The 14,458-nt window shown below is 46.1% G+C and overlaps 1 protein-coding gene across 2 annotated transcripts in view; it reads left to right on the plus strand.

Annotated features, from left to right (window-relative positions):
* PPIH (peptidylprolyl isomerase H) overlaps positions 1 to 8,294 on the plus strand; it is a 305,388-nt gene extending 297,094 nt beyond the window's left edge. For both annotated transcript variants that reach the window (XM_063941659.1, XM_063941658.1), the window contains 2 exons: positions 6,719 to 6,793; positions 8,024 to 8,294. In XM_063941659.1, the coding sequence (XP_063797729.1) occupies positions 6,719 to 6,787 (69 nt within the window). In that variant the 3' untranslated portion in view covers positions 6,788 to 6,793; positions 8,024 to 8,294. The remainder of the gene's footprint in view (positions 1 to 6,718; positions 6,794 to 8,023) is intronic.
* The last annotated feature ends 6,164 nt before the right edge of the window (positions 8,295 to 14,458 follow it).

Raw genomic sequence — 14,458 nt, forward strand, 5'->3', positions numbered from 1 at the left:
GCCATAAGCTTTCTTATTTTATTTTTATAGTCTTACTATTTTTTTGAGTGATCTTTCTAAAAAGTGTCGTCTACGTACCTTTAGAAAGAGTCGCTCCAACAACTCTCCATCGGGCTGCGACAACGCTTACCCACGAGTACAGTGCTGTATCGGCTGGCGTCTGTGTCGGATATACTCGCAGGTCCAGCAGACGTTACCACACTGTGGCCGGAGCACGGGGAGAAGGTAAGGCATCGGTTCCGCTTAGAAAGGGAATACGGACACAGCCGCACTGCTTTGGGAAGAGACTACCAAACAGTCACTGATGCGGCTGCCACCTCGGGTGCACCAGTGCTAGCCCTAAGGGATCATCGGCTCCAGGAGTAGTATGAGGGCGCGACCCCTACAGTTGATGTCAGCAGTGGGGAGTCAGACGCTCTCCTTGTCTCCCCTCCCCCCGGTTCATGGCCAGTTTCCTCCGAGTCTCCCGCCATGAACTGTTTTCCCGCTTCCTTCTGAGACGCTGTGTACTAAGGGACCCAGTCGCAGCATAGGCGGCTATGTGACTGGTGCATCTGTGTTCACTATAGGTTCATGTAGCGGCGGTGTACACTAGTAGTGTCTGGATCCACTCAGCGTTCGCAGACGTATTGATCGTTCCTGGAAGCGGGGTAAGTCTGTATCCCACTATACTGAGTATGGGTTATACAGCACTAAGGGCCTAATTCTGAGTTGATCGCAGCAGCAAATTTGTTAGCAGTTGGGCAAAACCATGTGCACTGCAGGGGGGACAGATATAACATGTGCAGAGAGAGTTAGATTTGGGTGGGGTGTATTCAAACTGAAATCTAAATTGCAGTGTAAAAATAAAGCTGCCAGTATTTACCCTGCACAAACGAAATAACCCACCCAAATCTAACTCTCTCTGCAAATCTTATATCTGCCACACCTGCAGTGCACATGGTTTTGCCCAATTGCTAACAAACTTGCTGCTGCGATCAACTCAGAATTAGCCCCTAAGTCTCTATCTACCTTTTGAGTATGAATAGTTGGATAAGTGCATAATGCATATGAGTCTGATAATATTACTGTGGTTTCTTTTGCTATGCGTCTGAATACGGTTAAAACTTTTATAAAGTAATGCAGTAATATGTTTCTCCTACATACTTGAAATGTATCTGTAGTTGATTATGTGCTCATATTGCTTATTATACTAATGTATAACATGTGACTGACTGCTAGTGTGATTGCTGACTTTACTATGATTCTGTCAGTTTTTTTCTATCTTTTCCGATCCTCAATGCTGGTGTATAGCAGGGTAGGGTCAGATTATATGTCACTTTAACGTGTCTTAAAGTGATTACAGTCACAAATTGTGTATTACATGGTGATACTGTTTGATTATTTATCATGTCTAAGAGTGGCAAAGGTGAGGAAAATACAGTCACAGCAACACCAACACTCATATCATGTTTGTCTTGCAAAGCTGGGTTAACCTCTTAGGATCTGGTTCAGGATGGTTTGTGTGCAAATAGTTTTAGCTTTCACCAAGGTCTCTTGAATAATACAAGGTAGATACAGGTGCAAGTTGATCCCCCTTGGGCTATGTTTGCACAAACATAATCCAGTATATCTGAGCGGATAATTCCAATTTCTGTACCATGAATAGGTTACACGATTAACCCTTACATGCAGCTTCCCACCTGTGGTGTATCACGTCCAGCAGCAGCCTCTCAGAAGAAACAGGCTGAAAAGCCAGTGGTAAGTAAATCTACATCTTCACAGTCTACACGTTTCAGATGAGGATTCATCGGAGGATGGAGGCTCATTAAGCTTTGGTTCTGCATACGAAGAGGAGGAGGTAGGCCTCAGCTTGGTGGATATAGCTGAGTTAATTAAAGCAATGAAAGCCATTCTATCCTTAGAAGAATCAGCAGAGCCTGTGTTAAAATCCAAGGCACCTGTGTTTAAACATACCAAAACAGTTAAGACTGAGTTTCCTGGGTCAGATCAGCTGACGGAAATCATGGAAGAGGCTTGGGCTACATCCAGTAAGAAGTTTAGAATTCCTAGGAAATTGAATTCCAATTATCTTCTTCCAGCTGGGGATTGTTTAAAGAGGGAGGTGGTCCCCAAAGTAGATACGCATGTTATTAGATTAGTGCGAATTACCTCAGCCTTCAACATCATTAAATGATGTCACGGATAGGAGAGTGGATGGTTTTTAAAAAAAACATTTTTTCACTGTCTGGGGCAGTCATAAGACCAGCCATGGCTTCAGCTTGGATGGCAAAAGCAGTGGCTGCCTGGGCTGATGCATTGGAAGGAGATCTTTCAATGGTATCTAGAAAGCAAAAATCCCAAATGACACATATAAACCAGGCTGCAATGTTCTTGGAAGAAGCAGCTTTGCCTCCAGGGCATCGGCTTCAACCGCTCGCAGACCAGTTTGGTTACGTATATGGAAAGCTGATTCAGAATCTAAGAAGGTTTTGGAGTCTTTACCTTTCTCTGGAGACATTCTTTTTGGTAAAGAATTGACGGATATTTTGAAGTCAGAAGCAGACTCCAAGACGGTCAAGTTTACTTCCACATACAATTTCAAACCTAAAGTTCTGTCTTTTCAGTCCTTTTGTTCTCAAGGAAAAGCTAAAGGTAAAAGTGATAGCAGGCAGTCCCAATACAAGTCTAGTAAGACTAAAAAGCATTGGGCTACCAGAGGACCGGTTGGTAAAACAGATAATAAGCCATCAGCCTGATGGTGCGGTCCTCCACCTGGGGGATTCCAGGGTGGGGGGCCGACTTCTTCAGTTTGCGCAGATCTGGCAGCAGTCTACAAGAGATGCCTGGGTGCAGGAAGCGGTATCTCTCGGTTATGCATTTGCCCTCAAGAAACACCCTCCTTGAAGGTTTTTTTGCACCAGCCCGTCTCATGTAGAGACAAAGGCCAGGGCTCTGCAAGAGGCAGTTCAGAAATTGCTTCAGTCAGAGGTAATCATTCCAGTTCCTCCTGCACAGCGAGGACAGGGTTTTTTCTCCAACCTGCTTCTTGTTCAGAAGCCAAATGGGTGATTCCGGCCCATACTCAATCTCAAAGTGCTGAACAAGTACATTTGGGTACCTCGGTTTCATATGGAGACTCTACGTTCCATCATTTTGGCCATGGAGCCAGGGGATTATATGGTATCCCTAGATATCCAGGATGCTTACCTACATGTCCCATCAGTGCTATCTCAGGTTCGATATCCTCCAACAGCATTTTCAGTTCCAGGCCCTACCTTTTGGGTTAGTCACAGCCCCCAGAGTATTTACCAAGATTATGGTGGTAATGGCAGCTTATCTCCGCCAGCAGGGGATAAGAAATAATAATAAGGGAGGAATAAATTACTACTAAGTATTGCTAACACAAAGAACAAAGGCTCGAAGGGAATACATACTATTTACTGGCTGTCAAAATCCCGACAGCGGGATTAGAATTTTTCCATACCTCGACGATCTTTTAATCCTGGCACAATCTCAGGAATTGCTCCTGTGTCATCTGCAACAGACAATAACGTGTCTGCAGAAGCACGGGTGGCTCATAAATTGGTTCCGTCACAGCGGATGACTCACTTGGGGGCTGTACTGGATTCAAGCCTTCAAAGAGTATTTTTACCTCTGAACAAGATATCCAAAGTTCAGACAAGGATTCAGGAGCTGCTACACAGTCAAAGGGTATCCATTCACGCAGCAATGCATGTGATGGGATTGATGGTGTCAACATTCGACATGGTAGAGTATGCTCAGTTCCACTCGAGGCCTCTGCAGTATCTGATCCTTGCCAAATGAAATGTGTTGATGATAAAAACGCAGACTATGGTCCTTACGGTGGAAGTAAGGAGATCGATAGCCTGTTGGCTATAGACATAGAAACATAGAATTTGTCGGCAGATAAGAACCACTTGGCCCATCTAGTCTGCCCCTTATTTTTATTTTTATTTTTTTCTGGACAAGGGGAGACCCTTTTGGATATCAGATTGGGAAATTCTGACAACAGATGCCAGTCTCCAGGGCTGGGGAGCAGTGTCAGGAAGGTTTTGATTCCAGGGGCAATGGACCAAGGAAGAAGGTTGCCTGCCAATAAATATATTGGAACTACGGTCCATATGCATGGCACTGATTCAGGCAAAGGATATCCTTCGGGGCAAACCGGTTCAGATCCGTTCGGACAATGCGACGGCAGTAGCGTACCTCAACCATCAGGGAGGAACTCGCAGCTAAAAAGCTATGAAGGAGGTAAGTCACACACTAAATTGGGCAGAACTTCATCATCCAGCCTTGTCCGCAGTGTTCGTTCCGGGAGTCCTAAACTGGGAAGCGGATTTTCTCAGTTGACACGCCATTCAGGCAAGCGTATGGGCTCTACACCCGGAGGTCTTCCAGACTCTAGTCGACAAGTGGGGGTTGCCAGAGATAGATCTCATGGCGTCCCGTCAGAACAACAATGTTCTCGCAGTTCTCCGAACTAAATCTGGGTATCTTCCCAAGGTGGTGTCTAAATTTCACCTTAACAAAGAAATTGTAGCATCGGCTTTCCAGGAACCGGGCCTTTCTGCTGGAGATGCATCACTGGACGTGGTCCGTGCCTTTAAGGATCTACGTGGATCGTACCAGTGCCATCAGAAAGACAGATTCTCTCTTCATTCTCTGCGGATTTCACAAGAGAGAATGGCCTGCTGATAAGCAGACCCTGGCGAGGTGGCTTTGGATGACTATTTCAGAAGCATATTCTCATGCTGATCTCCCTGTTCTGGCTAATGTCTCTGCTCACTCTACTCATAAGGTACGTCCATCATGGGCAGCACAACAGCAGAACAGATATGTAAGGCAGCCACATGGTCTTCCAGTAACACATTCATTAGACATTATGCAGTGGATACCTTTGCCTCTCAGGACGCTGAATTTGGACAAAGGATTCTCCTGTCCAATCAGGATCGTACCCACCACTAAATTGCTTTGGGACATCCCAATGTTATCCTGTGGATAACCTGTGGACCCTGCCGGAGAAATATACGTATATTAAGAACTTACCGTTGATAACAGTATTTCTCCTAAGTCCACAGGATCAACAGGGATCCCACCCTGACACACCTTATTTGATGATCCTTTTATTTACTAACCTCTTCCTTTTTGTACTCAAGGGTGTGCATGTGTGTTCTTCTCTCCTGATTAGGGCTATCTATGATGCTCCTGCCTTAAGCTTTGGGAAAACAACTGATTTGTCTGAGCCAGGAGGCGGGGATATATGGACGGGCCAGTTGCACGCTGGGAGGCCAAAAAGCTTTGTCCAATTGGTGTAAATTTGCTGTTGCTTCATCATATCCCAATGTTATCCTGTGGACTTAGGAGAAATACCGTTATCAATGGTAAGTTCTTACCATAACTTATATTTGAGTATAAGTGATCCAGTATATCTTGCACATGGGTAAGGTTTAGACTTCTGGTTAGAAGCTAGGGCCCCTGCATACAGCGTATGTCTAACCTCTACAGAGGTTGAAGTGGTTGCCATATGAATAATCTATCTGCGTAGTAGATACTGTAGATCATGAAATGGTGGGGACTGCCTGCAAATAGCTGTGATTCACAGAAAGGGATCTTCCTGAAAAACAGAATATTTTTTATTTTTTCAGATTTAGATACAGACAACTTAAATGCAGTGTTTTGGGTTGTTGCATTTAAGAACATAATAAAGAAAAAATATAAGTTATGGTAAGAACTTCAGCACCTCTGTGGAGCAACAAGCATAGAGATTTAAAAAGTAATAATAAGTTGGCTTTGTACTGTAAACAATCAATACTTACATTGTTCAAGAGGTAAATAACCTTTGCCAATACAGAAAAGTATTCTGTTTGAGAAATGCTGCTATTTGGAAATATTCTGTGACAGAAAATTATTTGGATATTGCTAAATGCACATTGCCATATGTTACTGAAAGGCCTACGTTACTAATCATTGACACAAATAAAGTAAATGCCATATTAGTTGCTGTACAATCAATAAAGGTTCATAGCCTAGCCATGTAGACCTTATGGTCATTTTCTTTATCCATTGCCTAGCTGATGTAGTTTTTTAAATAAACTGTAACACTGGTCACAGCAACAGAACCAATGTTCAGTTACTTCCGGTATCACTATTGGAAGATAACCAAATGTACATGGCCGATAGTGGCCATCTTCCAACTGAATTTATCAACATATGCCACAGTGATCTGCTCGCATTTCATCAAATCATTATTTGGGCATTGCTTTCCATCTGTCCGCACTGCGCTATAGGAGCAATTGCGTACACGGCTTCAGTACTACACAGCGAGGGCAGCACATCTGGTAAATTGTCTGCCTCCTGCGTATCTAATGCTTGGTGTTTAACGATTCAGATTTGAAGGAGATCCTATTTGAATAGCACCTCTGTATGTACAGTTGACTACAGTACGCAGTAACAGTGGCAGTATACAAAGCATGTTACTTGTATAGGGACAAAGGATTTTATTATAGACACGTATTGGGAAAAAAAACCGAATTGTTAGACTTTGATTCATAGGAAAGATTTTGGCACGCCTTTGCAGGGAACAGTAATAAAGATATGCAGGGCACTATCTGGATTTATGGTGTTGTGGAGGGTGTGACTGTCCAGGGTTACGAGGCAGTCAGGATACTATATGGTAGACATTGCTGTATCATCTAGAACTTTCTCTTTCTCACAGAATGTACCAACCGGCCCCAACAATAAACCCAAACTACCCGTTGTAATTGCTCAGTGTGGGGAAATGTAATTGAAGGTGAGTGGCCCATTTAACTCCCCTGCTGTTTTACATCAGTGTTTATAGATTTTTTTATATTGTTTTTAACCTTTAGTATTTGGTTTCCATGTATACATTTAGATTATACATTGTGTTTATCTCAGCTTTTTATGTATCATCATGGAATGCAGCATGCAAAATGTCTGCTTTATCTGTGGGTACATAAATGAATTTGCAAAGGGCAAAATGCAACTCTTCAGTGCACATGCTTCTAGGTTTCCTCCATGACTCATGCAGTAGCTTTGTGAAGCAAGATGGCTGCATTTGTGTATGGACAGAAGACAGTACAGACACAGACATTCCTCATGAGGTACCGCAATAGGTGCAGACCGGGATGTAGTTATGTGATCGACACCTACATTCTGAACCCTCACTGTTCCGACTGTCGGCATGCCGACCAACAGGGATTGTTCCCACTCGTTGGTGTCCAAGGCACCCGTAGAGCTCGCCACGGAGCCCGCAGCGTTGCCAGCACAGTAAGCCCGCAAGGGGCTTTGTTGCGCTCACCCCCGCCCCGCCGGGCATCTAAAGGCCGGGATCCCCCCATCGGTATTGTGATCGCCGCTCACATATACTCAACTCATGCAGACCAATGCACTCGTATTACAGTACTGAAGTGATTTTCCCAGAATACTGTTATCAGATAACGTTTGAGAAGGTGAATTTTCAAGAGTGTTCCATCCTGTGCCCAGCCATTCCAGCTGTGCAATAGCATCTTTATTCGGCACCAGTATAGAGCTGGCAGAGGTCAAGTCTTGCCTTATACTTTTTTATGAGACAATACACTTCCCATTATCAGTGCATTGTATAAAATAAAGACAATTTTTTAACTCTTGTAGCGTGCCGCTCTAGTGCATGAGAGCCTGAGCCGTTTCCATTGTAACATGGAGATCAGGGGGGAGATAAAATTAAGCCCACATTGCAGGTAAATAGAGAAGGAAAACCTTGCTCTAAGATGGAACCTTGTGGCTAATTGAAATTTCCTACAAGAGTTATAGCAACAAAAAAAAACATTTCCAGTTAGGTTAGCATAGGTCTGGTGTCTCTATTGTGCTGTATGGTGAAAGCGACCAGTGCTGGGGCTTTTCCTGGTTACTGATTTATGCCTTGTTTCAGCTTAATATGTAAGTGTCCATTTTAGGAAATGATCTATGTTTAAACAAGTAACCTCAGTGTCCTAATTACTCACTTTGTCGTTTCATTTTCTAGGGTTCTTCCTCCCATGCAGTCACTATTACAAGGAGATTCAGAGGCCTGTGTTTATATTCAGATGTGGTGCACTTGTATCACACTACACACAGAACTGTGTTTCTAAGAAACATATGAAATGGACCATATTCTTGTGAAATAAGGAGCTGTTTCTATCCATCTTTCTATTTAAAGTCTGTAATTAAAATGATACTCTGGAGATGCATAGTATTGTTTTGTAAAAAAAAGTGTTTTGTATTTCTTTTTCTAATAAACAGAACCATGAGTTTAATATGTACTGTACTTAGTATATATTATATGGCTACAATAGGCCTTATGGTTAGGCTGTTGGGATGTGTAGTTTAACAACAGTTTGTTTTAAGATGTGTAAAATTAAATATAATTGCATCTAATAATATTAATTTAAGAAAAGTCAACTTATATTCATTAATTTTTTTGGACAGACAGAACTAACATAGGGGCAGATTTATTAAGCCTGGTGAAGTGATAAAGTGGAAGGTGATAACCCACCAGCAAGTCAGCTCCTAACTGTCATTTTTCAAACCCAGCCTGTAACACGGAAGTTAGGAGCTGATTAGTGCGTTATCACATTCCACTTTATCACTTCACCAGGCTTAATACAGCTGCCCCATAGTACAGTAAGTGTTTCTTGACTCCAGAATGCTAGTGCTAAAAACAATTGTCATTTCATAATTTGGAAAATTTGCTAATGATCAGTAGGCTTACCCAATACAAACATGCTGCACTACTATGCCCCCACTGTAGCAATTTTTCTCTAACGTCCTAGTGGATGCTGGGGACTCCGTAAGGACCATGGGGAATAGACGGGCTCCGCAGGAGACTGGGCACTCTAAGAAAGAATTAGTACTACTGGTGTGCACTGGCTCCTCCCTCTATGCCCCTCCTCCAGACCTCAGTTAGAATCTGTGCCCGGAAGGAGCTGGGTGCATTTTAGTGAGCTCTCCTGAGCTTGCTATTAAGAAAGTATTTTAGTTAGGTTTTTTTATTTTCAGAGAGCTTCTGCTGGCAACAGACTCTCTGCTACGTGGGACTGAGGGGAGAGAAGCAAACCTACTAACTGCGGCTAGGTTGCGCTTCTTAGGCTACTGGACACCATTAGCTCCAGAGGGTTCGAACACAGAAACTTAACCTTGGTCGTCCGTTCCCGGAGCCGCGCCGCCGTCCCCCTCGCAGAGCCAGAAGACAGAAGCCGGCGGATGAAGCAAGAAGACGTCAAAATCGGCGGCAGAAGACTCCTGTCTTCAAATGAGGTAGCGCACAGCACTGCAGCTGTGCGCCATTGTGCCCACACTAACCCACACACTCCGGTCACTGTAGGGTGCAGGGGGGGGGGGGGGCGCCCTGGGCAGCAATTGAGTACCTCCTGGCAAAAGCAGCATTAATACAGCTGGGCACTGTATATATGCATGAGCCCCCGCCATTTTTTACACCAAATCGCGGGACAGAAGCCCGCCGCTGAGGGGGCGGGGCTTCTTCCTCAGCACTCACCAGCGCCATTTTCTCTCCACAGCTCCGCTGAGAGGAAGCTCCCCAGGCTCTCCCCTGCAGACTCACGGTAGAAAGAGGGTAAAAAGAGAGGGGGGGCACATAAATTTAGCGCAATAATCATATATACAGCAGCTACTGGGTAAACACTAAGTTACTGTGTGATTCCTGGGTCATATAGCGCTGGGGTGTGTGCTGGCATACTCTCTCTCTGTCTCTCCAAAAGGCCTTGTGGGGGTCCTGTCCTCATATAGAGCATTCCCTGTGTGTGTGGTGTGTCGGTACGCTTGTGTCGACATGTTTGACGAGGAGGGCTATGTGGAGGCAGAGCAGGTGCAGATGAATGAGGTGACCCCGCCGACGGCGCCGACACCTGATTGGATGGATATGTGGAAGGTGTTAAATGATAATGTAAACTCCTTGCATAAAAGGTTGGATAAAGCTGAAGCCTTGGGACAGTCGTGGTCTGAGCCCATGCCTGATCCTACAGCGCAGAGGCCGTCAGGGTCTCAGAAGCGCCCACTATCCCATATTGTTGACACAGATATCGACACGGATTCTGACTCCAGTGTCGATGGCCATGATGCAAAATTGCAGCCTAAAATGGCTAAAGCCATCCGCTACATGATTGTAGCTATGAAGGATGTATTGCACATATCAGAGGTAAACCCTGTCCCTGACAAGAGGGTTTATATGTTTGGGGAGAAAAAGCAAGAGGTGACTTTTCCCCCTTCACATGAGTTAAATGAGTTATGTGAAAAAGCTTGGGATTCTCCTGATAGGAAAGTGCTGATTTCCAAAAGGTTACTTATGGCATACCCCTTCCCGCCAACGGACAGGATGCGCTGGGAATCCTCCCCTAGGGTAGACAAAGCTCTGACACGCTTATCTAAGAAGGTGGCCCTGCTGTCACAGGATACGGCCTCCCTAAAGGATCCTGCGGATAGGAAGCAGGAAGGTATCCTGAAGTCTGTTTATACACATTCAGGTACCATACTGCAGCCGGCAATTGCGTCGGCCTGGATGTGTAGTGCTGTAGCAGCATGGACAGATACACTGTCTGAGGAACTGGATACCTTGGACAAGGATACTATTTTACTGACCCTGGGGCATATAAAAGACGCTGTTCTATATATGAGGGATGCCCAGAGGGACATTTGCCTACTGGGCTCTAGAATAAATGCAATGTCGATTTCTGCCAGAAGGGTCCTGTGGACTCGGCAATGGACAGGCGATGCCGACTCTAAAAAGCACATGGAGGTTTTACCCTACAAGGGTGAGGAATTGTTTGGGGACGGTCTCTCGGACCTAGTTTCCACAGCTACAGCTGGGAAGTCAAATTTTTTGCCATATATTCCCTCACAGCCTAAGAAAGCACCGTATTACCAAATGCAGTCCTTTCGATCACAAAAAGGCAAGAAAGTCAGAGGTGCGTCCTTTCTTGCCAGGGGCAGGGGTAGAGGAAAGAAGCTGCACCATACAGCTATTTCCCAGGAACAGAAGTCCTCCCCGGCTTCCACTAAATCCACTGCATGACGCTGGGGCTCCACAGGTGGAGCCGGGAGCGGTGGGGGCGCGTCTCCGAAAATTCAACCACCAGTGGGTACGCTCACAGGTGGATCCCTAGGCTATACAGATTGTGTCTCAGGGATACAAGCTGGAATTCGAAGTGATGCCCCCTCACCGTTACCTAAAATCAACCCTGCCTGCTTCCCCCATAGAAAGGGAAGTAGTGTTAGCGGCAATTCACAAATTTTATCTCCAGCAGGTGGTGGTACAGGTTCCCCTCCCTCAACAGGGAAGGGGTTACTATTCCACAATGTTTGTGGTTCCGAAACCGGACGGTTCGGTCAGACCCATATTGAATTTAAAATCCCTGAACATTTACCTGAAAAGGTTCAAGTTCAAGATGGAATCGCTCAGAGCGGTCATTGCAAGCCTGGAAGAGGGGGATTTTATGGTGTCTCTGGACATAAAGGATGCTTACCTGCATGTCCCCATTTATCCACCTCATCAGGAGTACCTCAGATTTGTGGTACAGGACTGTCATTACCAATTCCAGACGTTGCCGTTTGGTCTCTCCACGGCACCGAGAATATTTACCAAGGTAATGGCGGAAATGATGGTGCTCCTTCGAAAGCAGGGTGTCACAGTTATCCCATACTTGGACGATCTCCTCATAAAGGCGAGGTCCAGAGAGCAGTTGCTGATCAGCGTAGCACACTCTCAGGAAGTGTTGCAACAGCACGGCTGGATTTTGAATATTCCGAAGTCTCAGCTGATCCCTACGACTCGTCTGCCCTTCCTGGGCATGATTCTGGACACGGACCAGAAAAAGGTGTTTCTCCCGGCGGAGAAGGCTCAGGAGCTCGTGACTCTGGTCAGAGAACTCTTAAAACCAAAACAGGTGTCGGTGCATCACTGCACGCGACTCCTGGGAAAGATGGTGGCGTCATAAGAAGCCATTCCCTTCGGCAGGTTCCATGCGAGGACCTTTCAGTGGGATCTGTTGGACAAGTGGTTCCGGATCGCATCTTCAGATGCATCGGCTGATCACCCTATCCCCCAGGGCCAGGGTGTCTCTTGTGTGGTGGCTGCAGAGTGCTCACCTTCTCGAGGGCCGCAGGTTCGGCATACAGGACTAGGTCCTGGTGACCACGGATGCAAGCCTCCGAGGGTGGGGGGCAGTCACTCAGGGAAGAAACTTCCAGGGGCTGTGGTCAAGTCTGGAGACTTGTCTGCACATCAATATCCTGGAACTAAGGGCCATATACAACGCCCTGAGTCAAGCGGAGCCTCTGCTTCGCAACCAACCGGTGCTGATTCAGTCAGACAACATCACCGCAGTGGCTCATGTAAACCGCCAGGGCGGCACAAGAAGCAGGGTGGCGATGGCAGAAGCCACCAGAATTCTTCGCTGGGCGGAGAATCACGTGCAAGCACTGTCAGCAGTGTTCATTCCGGGAGTGGACAACTGGGAAGCAGACTTCCTCAGCAGGCACGACCTCCACCCGGGACTTCATCAAGAAGTCTTCACACAGATTACAAATCGATGGGAACTGCTACAGGTGGACATGATGGCATCCCGCCTCAACAAAAAGCTACAAAGGTATAGCGCCAGGTCAAGAGACCCTCAGGCGATAGCTATGGACGAACTAGTAACACCGTGGGTGTTCCAGTCGGTCTATGTGTTTCCTCCTCTTCCTCTCATACCCAAGGTGCTGAGAATCGTAAGAAAAAGAGGAGTGAGAACAATACTCATTGTTCCGGATTGGCCAAGAAGGACTTGGTACCCGGAACTGCAAGAAATGCTCACAGGGGACCCATGGCCTCTGCCTCTCAGACAGGATCTGTTGCAACAGGGGCCCTGTCTGTTCCAAGACTTACCGCGGCTGCGTTTGACGGCATGGCGGTTGAACGCCGGATCCTAGCGGAGAAAGGCATTCCGGATTAAGTTATTCCTACGCTGATATAGGCTAGGAAGGACGTGACAGCAAAACATTATCACCGTATATGGCGAAAATATGTTGCTTGGTGTGAGGCCAGGAAGGCCCCTACAGAGGAATTCCAGCTGGGCCGATTCCTGCACTTCCTACAGTCAGGAGTGACTATGGGCTTAAAATCAGGGTCCATAAAGGTCCAGATTTCGGCCCTATCCATTTTCTTTCAAAAGGAACTGGCTTCGCTTCCTGAAGTTCAGACGTTTGTAAAGGGAGTGCTGCATATTCAACCCCCTTTTGTGCCACCAGTGGCATCTTGGGATCTTAACGTGGTGTTGAGTTTCCTGAAATCTCACTGGTTTAAACCACTTAAGACCGTGGAGCTAAAGTATCTCATGTGGAAAGTGGTCATGCTATTGGCCTTAGCTTCGGCTAGGCGTGTGTCAGAATTGGCGGCTTTGTCATGTAAAAGCCCCTATCTGGTTTTCCATATGGACAGGGCAGAATTACGGACTTGTCCGCAATTTCTGCCGAAGGTGGTGTCATCTTTTCATTTGAACCAACCTATTGTGGTGCCTGCGGCTACTCGTGACTTGGAGGACTCCAAGTTGCTTGATGTAGTCAGGGCTTTGAAGATTTATGTAGCCAGGACGGCTGGAGTCAGGAAAACTGACTCGCTGTTTATCCTGTATGCATCCAACAAGCTGGTTGCTCCTGCTTCAAAGCAGACTATTGCTCGCTGGATCTGTAACACGATTCAGCAGGTTCATTCTGCGGCTGGTTTGCCGCATCCAAAATCAGTGAAAGCCCATTCCACAAGGAAAGTGGGCTCTTCTTGGGCGGCTGCCCGAGGGGTCTCGGCATTACAACTTTGCCGAGCAGCTACTTGTTCGGGTTCAAACACCTTTGCAAAGTTCTATAAGTTTGATACCCTGGCTGAGGAGGACCTTGTGTTTGCCCATTCGGTGCTGCAGAGTCATCCGCACTCTCCCGCCCGTTTGGGAGCTTTGGTATAATCCCCATGGTCCTTACGGAGTCCCCAGCATCCACTAGGACGTTAGAGAAAATAAGATTTTACTCACCGGTAAATCTATTTCTCGTAGTCCGTAGTGGATGCTGGGCGCCCGTCCCAAGTGTGGACTTTCTGCAATACGTGTATATAGTTATTGCTTAATAAAAGGGTTATGTTATGTTGGCATCTGTTGTTTGATGCTCTGTTGTTGTTCATACTGTTAACTGGGTATGTTATCACGAGTTATACGGTGTGATTGGTGTGGCTGGTATGAGTCTTACCCTGGATTCCAAAATCCTTTCCTTGTAATGTCAGCTCTTCCGGGCACAGTTTCCTTAACTGAGGTCTGGAGGAGGGGCATAGAGGGAGGAGCCAGTGCACACCAGTAGTACTAATTCTTTCTTAGAGTGCCCAGTCTCCTGCGGAGCCCGTCTATTCCCCATGGTCCTTACGGAGTCCCCAGCATCCACTACGGAC

The sequence above is a fragment of the Pseudophryne corroboree genome, chromosome 10 (assembly GCF_028390025.1).
Source record: "Pseudophryne corroboree isolate aPseCor3 chromosome 10, aPseCor3.hap2, whole genome shotgun sequence".
NCBI classification, from domain to species: domain Eukaryota; kingdom Metazoa; phylum Chordata; class Amphibia; order Anura; family Myobatrachidae; genus Pseudophryne; species Pseudophryne corroboree.